Source organism: Carlito syrichta, unplaced genomic scaffold (genome assembly GCF_000164805.1).
Source record: "Carlito syrichta isolate Samal-C Ts95f unplaced genomic scaffold, Tarsius_syrichta-2.0.1 Scaffold308100, whole genome shotgun sequence".
Classification (NCBI taxonomy): domain Eukaryota; kingdom Metazoa; phylum Chordata; class Mammalia; order Primates; family Tarsiidae; genus Carlito; species Carlito syrichta.
Window position 1 is genome coordinate 343,078 of NW_007252196.1, and position 16,111 is coordinate 359,188.

General features: G+C 49.8%; 1 protein-coding gene across 1 annotated transcript; it reads left to right on the plus strand.

The window, feature by feature from the left end:
• Nucleotides 1-3,057: 3,057 nt before the first annotated feature.
• APLNR (apelin receptor) lies at nucleotides 3,058-6,856 on the plus strand. The gene is made up of 2 exons (XM_008064897.2): nucleotides 3,058-4,691; nucleotides 6,574-6,856. Exon 1 carries the CDS (start codon nucleotides 3,479-3,481, stop codon nucleotides 4,619-4,621), a length of 1,143 nt encoding a protein of 380 aa, XP_008063088.1. The 5' UTR covers nucleotides 3,058-3,478; the 3' UTR covers nucleotides 4,622-4,691; nucleotides 6,574-6,856.
• Nucleotides 6,857-16,111: the final 9,255 nt, after the last annotated feature.

Sequence of the window (16,111 nt, forward strand, 5' to 3'; positions counted from 1 at the left end):
GCACTTTGGGAGGCCGAGGTGAGAGGATTACCTGAGCCCACAGGTTCGAGACCAGCCTGGACAACTTGGCAAGACCTCATCTCTACAATAAATAAATAAAAAAAGCTAGTTGGGCATGATGGCCCATGCCTGTAGCTCCAACTACTTGAAAGGCTGAGGCGGAAGGATCACATGAGCCCAGCAGGTCGAGGCTTGGTGTTCATGGGCAACAGAGTGAGACTTAGACTCAAAAAAACAAAAAAGAAAAAGAAATCGGAGTCTCACTCTGTTGCTCACAGTCACTGCAGCCTTGAGCTGCTGGATTTAGGCGATCCTTCCACCTCAACCTTCTAAGTAGCTGAAACTTCAGGCATGTACCAACACGCCTAGCTAATTTTTTGATTTATTGTAGAGATGAGGTCTTGCCAAGATGCCCAGGCTGGTCTCAAATCCATGGGCTCAGGTAATCCTCTTACCTCCGTCTCCTAAAGTGCTCGGATTGCAGGTGTGAGCCACCATGTCCGACCTGTACAGAACATGCAGGGGCAAGCCATTCCTGCCTGGTGTACTGTGAGATGGATGGAGCCCAGCTTTGGGTCCTATTGGGTGTACTGGACACCATTTCGCAGACTGCCAAGATCAGAGGTAGGGTCCTGTTGACTTTCTGGCTGATGCCACCAGGAGTTCTCTTTGGCAATGGCCAGACCCAGGGGAGTTTCTGAATTGAGTCTATGGTGCTAACCCTAAGTGTATAGATTAGTGCCTGGCAGGAGTCTTATAACCTGTCTAATCAAGGGTGCAGCGTGTCTCTAAGTAGTCAATCTATTTTTAATCTCACCCAAGGGAGTTTATTTTAAGATACATTACAGGTATCCTAGCATCTTCACAACATTTCTGCAATGCTTAAAAGATAACAAATTCCCCAATCTGAAAAGGATAGGGATTTTTTTCTTTGGAGGCATAGTGGTTTAGTCCATGGACTCAAGACAGCTTTTGTTCAAATTGTGGCTCTGACAATTACTAGTTGGGTGACCTTGGCCAAGTTACTTTATTTTTCTGTGCCTCAGTTTCTTTGTCTGTAAACGGAGGCTAATGAGATTACCTACTTCCTAATGTTGTTTTGATGATTGAAAGAGCTGATAAATATATGTAAAATTGATACAATGTTTAGAAGAATGCCTGGCATGCAGCAAGTGGGCAACTGTGTAAACCTCCTGAAAAATATTGGCATGTTCACATTGCCTTTTGGTAAAGGTCACCAAAAGCTCTCAGTGTCCTTCAAATCTTTTTCTCCAGCCTCTCTCCTGCATCTCCCATTGCCTCTGAAGGCTTTCTCTTTCTTTGCATTTTATATTTCTTCCTCTTGGCCTATTCTCTCTGTTCCTTCACCTTCTATTCTTGGCAAGCTCCTGGAAGGTTGAGGACATATTCTACTCATCCTGTTCTATGTTTTTTTTTTGAAAATGGAATTAATTTCCCAAATTGACAAACCTGGAAATTTCTTATAAAAACCCAGAATTTGAAATTATCTTGGAAGAGTCCTAAGGCATGATAATGTCAGGGTTCACATTTCTGCATGGCACTAGAAACTGGAGGTGAGGAGGTCTCCTTTTGTTGAAATGTGTATTCTTCAACTTGCCACAGTCTCCACCATTCCTTATTGTCTCAGACTGGTTGTTTCACCCATATACACTCTTGGCCGAGTTTTTGCAGATATTTGAGTTTGGGGCCCCTGCTTTAAGACCCCTGAAGATTTTCTGATTGACTGTCCCTTCAGATAATGGATTCCAGCTTTGTAAGCCCTTTTCCTTAGAAACGGCCAAGACTCACTTCCTGATTTTGCTCTGTCTCACTCTGGCCTAACTTTAGGTGGCCTCCCCACTCTTGGGGGTGGTGGAAAGAGTGTGTATTTAACAAAAAATCTTATCTTGTGCATCCTCTCCTCCTCCCTGGCTAGGAAGATGGGATGGGAGGGGGTGAGATTCTGGAGAGGAGACCAGACAGGGCAAAGTGAGCTTCTGGGACACCATGCCCACGGCATCCACCAGGGGCTGCCTCTTTCTCTGCTTCCTTCTCCTGCTCAACTTCCTGACCCCGTGTGTTCTTATAGAAACCTCCTGGTCCATGGAGGGCAGTAAGAACCAGACAGAAATGCATCTCTGTCCTCAACACATAGTGACCCATACACTCAGTCCTCTGTCTGTGGACTTCTCTTTTCACTCACTCCCCAATTCATCCACCCATATACTCACTCACCAGTCATTTAACGATCACCTATGACATATCAGGCACTGCGTCATATGCATGTTTGGAGAAGAACCACAGCAAACAACCTACTGTGATAAAGTTCCCCCTTATGGCCGGGTGCAGTGGGGTGAGGTGGAAAGATTCCGTACTCTGAGCCCAGGAGTTCAAGACCAGCCTGGGCAACATAATGAGGCCCTTCCTGGAAAGGAAAAAAAATTCCCCCTTTTGACCTTGGACAAGACTTTGTCAGGCCTCAGTTTCCCCATAGATGTGATGGGTGATTAGAGATCATGTTGTCCTGGGTTTCTTTCCTTCTGTGACTCTCAACCTTCTAAAACTTCCTATAGCATCTGCAATCTGCAGACTGCCCGCTGAGTATGAATTCTATGTTCCTGTCTGCAAATCACAAAAGTTCTCAGAGGGAGGGTCAGTCAAAGCCTAGGCGTAGGGAAAGATAAAGGGAGGAAGAGTAGGAGCTGGGGGATCCTCCTGTCGGTCGTTCTGGGTGGGGGTTGGGAGCGCAGAGGGGAGCGACCACCCCTGCCACCCCCAGGAGGGCCTGCCAGAGGCTCAGACCATCCTGCGAAATCTCACACCCTCCTCGCTCTCTACCAGCCCTGGCTCCAGCTCAGGCTGGATTTCAATCTGCATAATGTGTCCCATTTAGATGGGGTGGGAGGGGGTGAGAACAGGAGGGTGGAAGGGACAGGGGGGGGCTGCCCCAAAGGGCAGGCGTGAGGAGGTGACCAGAGGAAACGGGAGGGAGGGATGGCGGCTGCGGTGAAGGTGGGTGGCAGCCAGAGGGAGGAGGCGGGGCCAGGAGGAGAGCAGACCACAGATAACTGGCCTGCCCAGCACGGCAGGGGTCAATTTGGTCCACTTGCCCGGTGACAAGGAGATGGAGAAAAAAAAGTGGGCTGTAACTTAAAGATCTTAAGACTCACAAGAGAGGGGCTGGTCTGGAGGTGGGAGGAGGGAGGAGCAAGGGGATTGTGGGGGGGGAACTGAGGAAGTGTCCTGGCTGGGACAGAAGCAGGGCAGGAGAGGGTGGACAAGTGACTGCAGGGCAGAGGTATCCTCCAGGCTCTGGCGGGTCCAGAGACGACTCCCACTGAGTGCTGGGAAGGGCTCCGGCCCCTTCAGCCCTCTTGCCCCCCCGAGGCTCCAGCCAGAAGTTTAAGGTGCTTGCAGAGCTGGTGACAGCCACAGAGCTGGTGCCCCGGGGACCCCCTGCCCGTCTTCTCTCCCCAGCATGGAGGAAGGTGGTGATTTCTACAACTACTATGGGACCGACAACCAGTCTGAGTGTGAGTACACGGACTGGAAATCCTCAGGGGACCTCATCCCGGCCATCTACATGCTGGTCTTCCTCCTGGGCACCACGGGCAATGGTCTGGTGCTCTGGACCGTGTTCCGAACCAGCCGGGAGAAGAGGCGCTCAGCTGACATCTTCATCGCCAGCCTGGCGGTGGCTGACCTGACCTTTGTGGTGACGCTGCCCCTGTGGGCCACCTACACGTACCGGGGGTACGACTGGCCTTTCGGGACCTTCTCCTGCAAGCTCAGCAGTTATCTCGTCTTCGTCAACATGTATGCCAGCGTCTTCTGCCTCACCGGCCTCAGCTTCGACCGCTACCTGGCCATCGTGAGGCCAGTGGCCAACGCCCGGCTGAGGCTGCGGGTCAGCGGGGCCGTGGCCACGGCGGTCCTGTGGGTGCTGGCCGCCCTCCTGGCCATGCCCGTCATGGTGTTCCGCTCCACGGGGGAGCTGGATAACAACACCAAGGTGCAGTGCTACATGGACTACTCCGTGGTGGCGACCTCGAGCTCCGAGTGGGCCTGGGAGGTGGGCCTGGGGGTCTCGTCCACCGCCGTGGGCTTCGTGGTGCCCTTCGCCGTCATGCTCACCTGCTACTTCTTCATCGCCCAGACCATCGCCGGCCACTTCCGCAAGGAGCGCATCGAGGGGCTGCGGAAACGCCGCCGTCTGCTGAGCATCATCGTGGTGCTGGTGGTGACCTTCGCCTTGTGCTGGACGCCCTACCACCTGGTCAAGACACTCTACATGCTGGGCAGCCTGCTGCACTGGCCCTGCGACTTCGACATCTTCCTCATGAATGTCTTCCCCTACTGCACCTGCGTCAGCTACGTCAACAGCTGCCTTAACCCCTTCCTCTATGCTTTCTTCGACCCCCGCTTCCGCCAAGCCTGCACCTCCATGCTCTGCTGCGGCCAGGCCCAGTGCGGGGCCACCCCCCACAGCAGCAGCGGGGAGAAGTCGGCCAGCTACTCCTCGGGCCACAGCCAGGGGCCCAGCCCCAACATGGGCAAGGGTGGGGAGCAGATGCATGAGAAATCCATTCCCTACAGCCAGGAGACCCTCGTGGTTGACTAGGGCTGGGAGCGGAGAGAAGCCTGGCGCCCTCGGCTCCCCGCAGCCTCTGCCTTTGCTTTCAGAAAATCAGGTAGTGTGCCGGCACCCTCACCCCTGCAAGCGGCTCCCTTCCCAGCCCCCCTCCCCACCCTGTCCACCTCTGGTTCCTTTATTCTTTCTCAGAGGTTTTGTGGCTTAGTGGAAAGGGACCAAGCCCTGCAGACCTGACGTCACAGGAGCCTCTTAACCTGGCTGAGCCTCAGTTTCTCTTTTGGTATAAAATGGGGGAAAGTCATACTGACCCTACAAGGCTGAGCCTGACTCAGTAAAAGTTTGTTTCCCTCCAGTCCTTTCTTAGCTCACCAGTCCTCTTTTCTCCCTGCTTTTTATTTTTCTTCTCTCTGCAGCTATGACTCCTAATTCCTATCTTCTGGCTCCAGCCCCCTCCTGCAGCTCTGCCCTCTGCCTAAATCCCTCCTTCTCCCGTCCTTCTCCTTGTTCCGAAGGGCCCCAGAGGGTTAAGGATCCTGAAGCTTGCAAAGACTGACTCTGTCCAAGCTCTCTTTATCCTGATTTCCAAGCTGAGGCAGGGAATGGGCTGGGGCGGGGTTGAGCTGTGTGTCATTAGAGCTCCAGAACTTCCCCTGAAATTGAATGAGTTCACTGTCATTTTGGGCACTGGGCTAGCATGTGTTCCCCGGGGAGCCTGCTTTTCTGCAGCCCCACGGTGATGCTGACTAAATATGCTTTCTCCAAATTCCTTCAGGCCCTTTCCTTCTTCCCCTGTTTTCTGTGGGAATTGGAAGGCAACGGGGCTGATTGGTTTCATTATGCAGGGCCAGCGGGGAGTGAGGGAGGGGTGTCTGCATTTAGTCTAGACACTGCTTGGCTCTGCTCTGCAAGCCATCACGTCTCCAACCCCCTGCAGCACTGTGGGTCCTGGGGGAGGGTCTTTCCCTGTCTTCCTATCTCATCCCATCATCCCTGATGTGCTCTTGGGCACCGGTGCATTTGGTGCCAAGAGTCAGTCTGGCTGGACTGGAGGTGCTGCTCCGTGTGTGTGTGTATGTGTGTGTGTGTGTGTGTATGTGTGTGTGTGTGTGTGTGTGTGTGTGTGTGTGTGTGTGTGTCCATGTATCTGTGTGGTTGAGTGGTTGTCACTTGGACAACCCCCCTCACCCCATCTGTCCGTGGCATCTCTGCTCTTCAAACATTACCCTTAAGGAAGTAAGGGCACACCCAAGCAATACAGAATGAAAATAAGTCCACCCCCATCCCCACCCCCACTGGATTTGGGGGCTCTGACGGCTGGTCCGTGCTTCAAGTTTGCGCCAGGCTCCCTGTAGGGAGATCTCTTCCCAGAGCACCAAGGCTTGGGGGTGTCCTGCCAAGCTAGTCCCTGTTCCTTTTCTAGCTCCGGAGATGGGGCGGGGGTGCGGGGGACAGGCTGGTTAAGAGTCTCCTTTGGCCGCTTTCCCATGCTTTCCACCCTGCTTTGAGTTTCTGGGTGTTTCCCTCATCACTCTCCCTTGTCCAGGGTCAGTGGCCCTCTTCTTAAAAAGGCCTCCTGCTTGCCTTGGGATGAAAGGCACTGGGTGGGTTTTTTCTCTGCTCACCCTCGGGATTGGACCTCTTGGCTGCTTCTGGTTTGGGAGGACTGGGAATGACACTGGAGCAGCCATGGAAGGGCTAGCAGCATGGCGTCTACACTGTCAGAGAGGCCATGAAGATGAACTTCATCATGGGGCCTTTGTGAGCTGGGGGTGGGGGTGTATATTCCGGGTTTTGTTCTTGGAGGACTCTGGAAGCAAAGGACAAGACATGAGCAATGGAGACAGGAAGAACCCAGCTTGATGTGAATGGACATCTTGACCCTTACTGGGCCAGAGCCAGATCTGTAGCAGAGGGAGGGGCAGATGGAAAGGGGCCCCTCGCAGCCTAGTCTTCAAGTCTCAGGCCGACATCTTCCACAGAGCCATTGTTTCTGCCCAGGGCTGTCCTCAGAGCAGCCCATCAAGGCTAGAGGAGATTCTAGAAGGGAGGAGGGTGTCCCTCCGAGGCCCCCCTGGGTGACTTGCACAGACTTCCTGCCCAGAACTGTCCGTGGTCTGGTACAGAAGGAGGAGGAGGTTGCTTGCCTGTTGTGACACTCCCTCAACCCCTCAGCCCCTTCTCCAGAATGTCTGCGCTATCTTCTGACCCTGTAGTCGCTGCGATTCATCAAATAAAACTGTTTTGTGTAACTGTCGTGTCCAAGACCTCTCTCACTAAAGTGTCTTGGGATAAGGGAAGAGCCCCAGGCTTGCAGATGTTTCAGTAGGAGGTGGGGCTAGAGCGGTGAGGGTGGGGCCAAGGTGGAAAGAGAAGTCAGAAGGAGGGGGTGGAGAGGGAAACTGGTAACAGAGGCAGGGTTGTGAGGTGAGAAGGGAGACACCAGGAAAGAAGGAGGGTGGGACTTAGGGGCAGAGAGGAGAGGGCGTAAAGGAACAAAGGGAGCTGCTGAGTGTTGTGCTTTGAAAAGTCATCGAACACATGGGCACACATTTGGAAGATCAGAGTATAGGTCTTCCCATGGAGGTAGATCTGTCATTTGTCTACCTGTCATCCACCCACCCATCCACCCATCCATCCATCCATCTATCCATCCACCCATCATCTATCCATCCACCCATCCACCCACCCACCCACCGATTATCCATCATCCATCCATCCATTCATTTATTATATCTTATTAATTAGTTGACTCATTCATTTAGTATCACTTGAGTAGCCACCCCATTTAGACCAGAAACTTGAATCTCTGTTTTCTAATCAGTCATTCTGGATCTGGATGCTTTTGAAACTACCCGTTCCCGGGTGCACCCCAGACCCGTGAAATCTGAATCTCATGGACTTACCCCAGATGATCACGATGTCTAATAGCTGTTCAGATGACTTCTGGGGAAATTCAGGCTTAGGGAATCTCCATCCAGATAGATTCTGTCCACGTTATAGTGGGCACAGAAGACCAGAGAGTCAGAATCAGAGCACCCTGGGCTCCAGATGGTCATCTGTGAGGAGGAAAAAGGGACAGAAATGGTCCTAGTTTGGGGGACACTCAATCCAGAGGCATTTATCATCTTCAGCAAAGAGCTCCTGGTTATTAACAATATTTGCAGATGACCCAGAAGCAATCACCATAGTAGAGCTGAAGGTAATGAGAGAGAGCTCACAATTATGGAGTTTTATCACAGTGCTAAGACTTACCCAAGCCTTATCTCATTTATTCCTTGTAACTGTCCTCCAAGAGGGGCATTTTCATCTCATTTTGCTGTAAGGAAGCTGAGGCTCAGAGAGATGAGTTAGGACTCTTGACCAAGGTTGCATGGCTAGCAGGTGGACAAGCCAGAGACCTGGAACCAGCTGGGTCTGTCCAACTCCAAAGTCCAAAGTTCATGCTTTTGATCATGGCCTAAGGTGTTTCTTCCAAAGTACAAATGAGGCAGGCCACATGGCTAGGAGGAAAGGTGATATCTCACCTGTGAGACACTATACACATGGAGTGTGCTCAGTGCACGGGGGCAGAGTGCGATAGGACGGGAGAAGAAGGGGAGAGAACACACAAGAGACAGGGTGGGAAGAACAGAGAGAGAGGAGAGAAAAGGAAGAGAGAGAGAGAAACAGAGGCAGGGATAGTGAAAGAGAGAGATAGAGACAGAGATAGAGGGAAGGGACAGAGAGGGAGGAGAGAGACGAGAAAGAGGAAAAAAAGGAAAAAAAGAGGAGAAGAGAGACAGAAAGAAGGAAGAGAGAGAGAAACAGAGGCAGAGATAGTGAAAGAGATAGAGGGTGAAAGATAGAGACAGAGAGGAGGCAGAGGAGAAAGAACAAAGGGAGAGAAAAGTAGAAGAGAGAGTGAGAAAAGAGAAGAGAGATAGAAAGAGAGGACGAGAGAGAAAGAGACAGAGACAGAGGCAGAAGGCAGGTGAGAGAGAGGAGGTAGAAGAGAGAGAGAGAGACAGGAGGAGGGAGGGGAGAGAGAGAGAAGGGGGAGAGAAGAGAGGAAAGAGAAGGAGAGAGAGAGAGAGAGAAACAGATAGTAACAGGGGAGGAAGAGACAGAGGGACATTGAGGAAGAAAGAAACAGACTGAGAGAGACAGTGAAAGAAAGAGACAGTAACACACACATGGAGCGAGGAGAGAGAAACAGAGACAAAGAGGCAGAGACAGAGACAGAGGTTTGAAAGAGAAAAACAGAGGCAAAGACAGGGACAGAGACAAGAAGTGAGATGAGAGAAAGAATTAGAGGCAGAGAGAGTAAGAAACTGGGAAGAAACTGGGAAGAAGAAACTGGGAGGCAGAGTGGGAAACAAAGCCTAGGAACTCAGGGTCTGTTTTTCTTCTTCTGAGACACACGGGAAAGTTCTTCAGGAATTTACAATGAGAACAACAAGCTATTGTAGATATTACTATTATAATTGTTATAGGTGCTGTAAAAACACACACACACACACACTCTCCTAGGATGTTTGAGGTAAGTTCTCCCCAAAATGATAAGATTCTAAACTTCTCCTGGCTGGGACCGCTTTTAACGATTCACTTGTTCACACTATTCTTCACTTCTTCATTTACTCATTCACCTGCTCATCCCACAAGTCCTTATTTACTATTTAATGTGCCAAGCACTATGCCAGACATGGGGTAAACAGTGGGTGAGACCCTGTGGGCTTGCCATCCGCTGGGCAGGCAGACAGTTGACGTGTGAGTATAGGTTGGGGGGCATGTGGCTTCCTGGAGAGGGCATGTACAGGGTGTCTTGAGGGCCTGGGATGGAAACAATAAAATGAGTCTAGCAGGGTGTCAGGGGAGACTTTACAGCCCTTGTGCCACCAGGAGACTGCTCTGATGTGTGGAGCATGAGTGGTTAGTGGAAAAAGTGTTCTGGGCAGAGGACATGCTCAGAGTACTGCCTCTCTGAACAACTGGAATGAATCCTCATCCTTGTTTCTACCCATCCCCACCCCAACTCTGGAGGGACCAGAGGCACAGAGAAAATCTTGCCCAGGTTCGACAGTGTGGATGCTGATTTTTTTGTAGAAACAAGGTCTTGCCATGTTGCCCAGGCTGGTCTCAGAGTTCTGGGCTCAAGCAATCCTCCTGCCTTGACCTCCCAAAGTTCTGGGATTACAGGTGTGAGTCACCATGTCTAGCCTAAGACAGGGCTTTTTGGAGGGTGATTTTCCTGGGCTTGAGTTGTCTTTCTCTGAGTTATCTGCCAGGATCTCCTACCTAGGAGCTGGGAGTCCCAGTCCTCTCACACCAAGCTTGTTGGAGAAAGATGTTAAAAAGAGGCAGATAGAGCCAGGCTTGGTGGTTCAGCCTGTAGTCCCACGCCTTTGGGAGGCTGCGGTGAGTGGATTGCCTGAGCCAGTGGGTTCGAGACCTGTCTGGGCATCTTGGTGAGACCTCATCTCTACAATAAATAAAAAAATAAGCTGGGCGTGGTAGCACACGCCTAGTTCCAGCTACTTGGAAGGCTGAGGTGGAAGGATCGCCGGAGCCCAGCAGGTCGAGGCTGCGGTGGCTGGGAGTGGCCACTGTACTCCAGTCTGGGCGACAGAGTGAGACTCCAATTCAAAAAAAAAAAAAAAAAAAGAGGCAGATAGATCCCTTGGGAAGACTCCCCCACCCCCAGGATCCAAGATGACACCCAGTGCGACAGGCTGTGGATGTGACACACCCAACATCTCAGCAGGTGCTACTCTGAACTCCAGAAAGTTCTAATACTTGCAGGGTCTGATCTGACAGATAGGTTCAGCTCTTGTCTATCATTGCCCTAAGTCACCATGAGCAATGTTGGAGACAGGTGTGACTCAGGGAGCTTAAAATCAAGTGCACAAGAAAGGAGATTCTGGGACACTGGACTGACTCCATAAATTTCAATTTCTAGTTAGAGTGTTAGAGTATCAGAGCAATGCTCATTTATTTATTCATTCAACAAACCTTTCTTGTGTCTACTATGTGCATGAAACTGTCTCAGGAACTGGGGATGCTGCTGAGAACCAGACACCATTCCTCCTGCCTTTATCCCTTCAACTCAAAGAGCCTTCTAGTCTTATTTTCTCACTGAATAGATGGGTAAACTGAGGCCCATCAGAGGGCAGAGGAAACAGCTTACAAGTGGTCAGCGGGATGGTGGCAGAATTGGGACTAGAGCTCAGACTTCTCATTGCCATGACTCTAGGCTTAGAGAGGAGAGAAGGTCTTGTCTTAGAACATGCAGAGCAAGTGGTGAGGGTCGGATCAATGATGAGTCACTGGCTGGGGAGGAGGGGGCCACAAAGGTGCTTGATGATCACTCACTTTTTTTTAGATTGGAAAATATAGTTCATTTAGAAAGTAAATTAGAGAGAGAGAGAGAGAAAGAGAAGAGAGAGGTGATTCATATCCCCAAGGTAGGGGAGGGGACCAGAGCTAGGAAACAGGAAGACTGTAGCTCAAGGAGCCACATGGTGAGACCATAGCTTAGCAGAGCAATGGCCCACATTTTTGTTAATAAACTTTTTATTTCAGAAGAGTTTTGGGCTTACAGAAATGCTGCTGATAGAGTACAGAGAGTCTTTACATATCTCACACTCAGTTTCCTTTTTTATTCATATCTTACATTGGCATGACACGTTTGTCGGTTAATGAATCATATCGACACATTACTATTAACTGAAGTCCATCCTTTATCCAGACTTCCTTATTTTTAGCTAATGTTTACTGTCTATTTTAGACTTTGTTTTTGACCATCTTGGCAGTTTTGAGGAGTGTTGATTAGGTATTTTGTCCCATGTACCTTTTATTTTTATTATAAGTTTTTAAAGAGATGGAGTATTACTATGTTGACCAGGCTGGTCTTGAACTCGTGGCCTCAAAGGATCCTCTGGCCTTGGTCTCTCAAAGTGCTAGGATTACAGGTATGAGCCACCACACCCAACCTCATGCATCCTTTAAAAAGATACCTTTCTATTTCTATATACCAGACACATGTTAGGTAAGGAGGAGAGAGTAACAAATCATGTATAAATGGCTCCTGTTCTTCTGAAGTTTAACAATCAATAACGAAGTTCAGATAGCACCATTGCAGGGGAATTTTGGGGTGCTGCAGAAACAAACACCCATCTTTCGGTCTGTACCACAGAGGAGTCACAGCCCAAATGCACTGACTCAAAGCACAGGTCCATCTTCCATTCACCAGGGTTTAAATGTGTGACATCTCCCACCTCCAAAGCTACTGGATTTTCTTGCCTATATAACTGGAAACCTGGGGACATGAGACAAAGGAATATTTGTGCTCTCTGGGCCTCTCATCATATATTGACCTATACTTTATTATCTAGTTGAGAGGTACATCTCTCTTTTTTTTTTTTTGAGTTGGAATCTCCCTCTTGTCACCCAGGCTGGAGTGCAGTGGCACCATTCATGGCCACCGCAGCCTCGACCTGCTGGGCTTAGATGATCTTTCTGCCTCAGCCTTCCCAGTAGCTGGAACTACAGATGCAAGGCACCCTGCTTGGCTAGTTTTTCTGATTTATTGTAGAGATGAGGCCTCACCAAGTTGCCCAGGCTGGTCTCGAGCCCTGTGCTCAGGCAGATTTCTTGCCTTGGCCTCCCAAAGTGCTGGGATTACAGACTGAGCCACTGTGCCTCAGCCAGACTGAGCCACTGTGCACAGCCACTGTGCATCTCTTGCCTACTTGAGGCTCCTTCTTACATGGATGGTGGATCATCAGAAATGGGTTCCCCAAGCCTGCTTGAAGGGCCCCACTTGGTCAGCACCCAGTTTTTCACCAAAAACTTCCAGTTCCACAACCCGAGCACTGGAAACAGGTCTCTAGAAGAGCCAATTAGGCTGTTCTGTCTTGTTTGTGTCCTTGCCCATCTCTTCTGCTCTGTGGGCCACCATGCTAGAAGTTGGGCTATGTTTATGCATCTTTGGATTCCCAGTGCGGGAATATGGCAGGTGCTCAGAGGATGTTTGCTTAAATAATTGAATAACTGGATAAAGAAAGTGCAGGAAGAGAGGTGAGGAAAACTTGTTTTTGCTTACAATACACATATGGATTGTTTTTTGGCTTTTTTGGAGTCAGAGACTCACTCTGTTACCCAGGCTGGAGTGCACACGGCCTCCACAGCCTTGACCTGCTAGGGCAAAGGCAAACCTTCCACTTCAGCCTTCCAAGTAGCTGGAACCACAGGTGCATGACACAACGCCTGACTAATTTTTAAATTTTTTATAGAGATAAGGTCTCACCAAGTTGCTCAGGCTGGTCTTGAACCCCTGAGCTCAGGCAATCTTCTAGCCTCAGCCTGCCAAAGTGCTGGGATTATAGGCGTGAGCCACCGTGCCTGGCCTATGTTGATTTTTATTTTCATTTATTTGTTTTTTTGAGTTGGAGTCTTACTCTGTCGCCCAAGTTGGCGCGCAGTGACACACTCACGGCCATCGCAGCCTCGACCTTCTAGGCTCAGGTGATCCTCCTGCCTCAGCCTTCCAAATAGCTGGGAATACAGACATGTATCACCATGCCCGGCCAATTTTTTGATTTTATTGTAGAGAGGAAGTCTCACCAAGTTGCCCAGGCTGATCTCGAACCCATGGGCTCAGGCAATCCTCTCACCTCAGTCTCCCAGAGTGCTGGGATTATAGGTGTGAGCCACCGTGCCCGGTCTCTGGAGCATTTCTAATATTCTTCTCGTAGAATTCCTCCCATAATGGCTTTGCAGTGACCAGCTCAGCGTTCAGGCTGGGAACAAAGTCTTCAGGTCTCCTTGGCTGGATGATGGTGCCTGAGGCTGTTTGGCTTCCTGGGGAAGTCACCAGTGAGCCAGCTGGGGCCGGCACTGAGTCAAGCGGCTTCTGGGAATCTCTGTGAAAATTCAAGTTGATGGAGGTAAGGCTCTTGTGATGGTGGGAATGTACCTATTGAACGGAAAACAGAATCGTGGACTTCCTCCTCTAAAAACATACTCAGGGAAAACTACTCTTCCGGTGCCTGAGAAAATCTGGGCCAGGTTTAAGTTCATCCAAGAGGATTTGGCAGTCTTTCTCCTGGGTCTGGGTTATGTCCATAAGTTCAAGAGGTCTTCCTGTATGTTAGGGATAAAGCAGCCTCTAATAACAAGAGACAGACCCAGGCTTCACTCTAGGTGAACTGGGTCTGGTCTCTTTGGCAGAGAAAGAACTTTGGCAGCAGGGATAGCAGTGACCCAGAGTCTACAGATTGTCACCACAGTGTGCCAGGGTTGAAGAGAATGGATGCAACCCTTGCCCTTAGGAAAATGGACTCAGCAATATGGTGGCTCGTTGGTTTCCGGAATGAGAACTGGAAGCCCCTTAGGATCCAACTGGCTGCACCCTTTGAAGTGGGGGTGCTGTTAGGGCTCCTGGAAGGTGGTGGTTGTTTGCTGTGCTATGATAAGCGTTTTTTTTTTTTTTTTATTCCAGACTCACTCTGTTGCCCAGGCTGGAGTGCAGTGGCATGTTCATGGCTACTGTGGCCTCAACTTGCAGGACTCAGGCAATCCTTCCACCTCAGCCTTTCCAGTAGCTGGGACTAAAGGCATGTGCTGTCATGCCTGGCAAATTAAATTTTTTTTTTAACTTATTGTAGAGACGAAGTCTTGCTGAGTTGCTCAAGCTGGTCTTGATCTTCTGGGCTCAAGCAATTCTTTTGCTTCTGCTTCCTAAAGTGCAGGGATTATAGGTGTGAGCCACCATGCGCAGATTTTTTCCTCTTCCTTCCTTCCTTCCTTCCTTCCTTCCTTCCTTCCTTCCTTCCTTCCTTCCTTCCTTCCTTCCTTCCTTTCCTTCTCTCTCTCTTTCATGTTTGGGAAAAGCAACACAGAAATTATCAAAGGAATTGACTGGTTGGAAAAGGAAGCGGTTTCTATCGTGATTGGGTCAGGAGTGCAGGCTGCCCAGCATGCTGGCGGGAGGTGCACAACACGCTGGAGCTGCAAAGAATTGTCCCTCACCTCCCACTTCACTAGGGAATAAACGAGGCCTTGAAGCACTGGGATGTTGCTAAGTAGTGGCTGAGTTGGTTGGCTTTCTTCTCTTGCTTTTCAGGCCTATTGCTTTCCATGTCATCAAGTTGCCTCTTTTCTACGCTGCAGACGACTTTGGAAGGGATGCTCATCATAGCAGACAGGCAACCGAACGTGCTGTTGGCCTGTGCAACTTGTGTTAGTGACGACTTAACTGGACTCCATGAAAACCATGATGTTTGTGTCTTGCTGTCCATTCTGTTAAGAATACAGCCAGACAGCTGAGGGAAACTGCCAGGGGAGGGAGGAGCACACCTCATCAACACAGGTACCTGTATAATGAATATTTGTATACCTAACCCTGAATTGTACCCCACACTTTAAAAATAAAAAAGAATACAGCCAGAAAGACCTAATTTGCATCCCAATTCATCTCTTATTTGGCTGTGTCATCTAGATCATTGCTTTCCAAACTTTCATGTGTAGAAGAATCACTGGGGGGTGTTGTTAAGATACAGATTCTGATTCACTAGAGCTAGGGAGCATCCCCAGCATCTTGTTTCTTTTTTAAAATTGTATTTATTTTTTAGAAATGGGGTCTTGCTCTGTTGCCCAGGTTGGAGTGAAGTGGTGTGATCATAGCTCACTGCAGCCTCCAACTCCTGGGCTCATGCAATCCTGCTACCTTAGTCTCCTGAGCAGCTGGTACTACAGGCACCTGTCATCAAGCCCAGCTAATTATTTTCTTTTTTATAGAGTCAGGATCTCACTATGTTGCCAGGTTGGTCTTGAACTCTTGGCCTCAAGCCATCCTCCCACCTCAGCCTTTTCAAGTGCTGGGACTATAGGTATAAACCACCACACCCAGCTTACCAGTGTCTTTTATTTTAATTTTAATTTTTTGACTCAGAGTCTCACTCTGTCGCCCAGGCTGGAGTACAGTGGCATGCTCATGGTCATCCTCGACCTTCTGGGCTCAGGTGATCCCTCCACCTCAGCCTTCCAAGTAGCTGGAACTACAGGCATGCGCCACCACACCCAGCTAATTTTTTGATTTATTGTAGAGGTGAGGTCTTGCCAAGTTGCCCAGGTTGCTCTAGAACCCGTGGACTCAGGTAATCCTCTCACTTCAGTCTCCTAAAGTATTGGAATTATAGGTGTGAGCCATAGTGCCTGGCCCAGTGTCTTGTTTCTAGAAGACCTCTAACAATGGAGGATGCTGAAGGTTCATGGAACATGTTCAGAGATGCAGAGATCTGGGGGCACAACACTCATTAATGGACTATTTTCTCATCTGTCAAATGCAATAGTAAAAGTAATTTCCCCATAGGAGTGTTTTGAAGGTTACATGGGATAATGTCTGCAAGGGCCTTACACAGTCTCTGGCACATAAGAAGTAATAAGTGAGCCGGGTTCGGTGGCTCAGCCTGTAATCCCGTGCCTTTGGGAGGCTGAGATGAGTGGATTGCCTGAGCCCGCGGGTTCGAGACCCGCCTG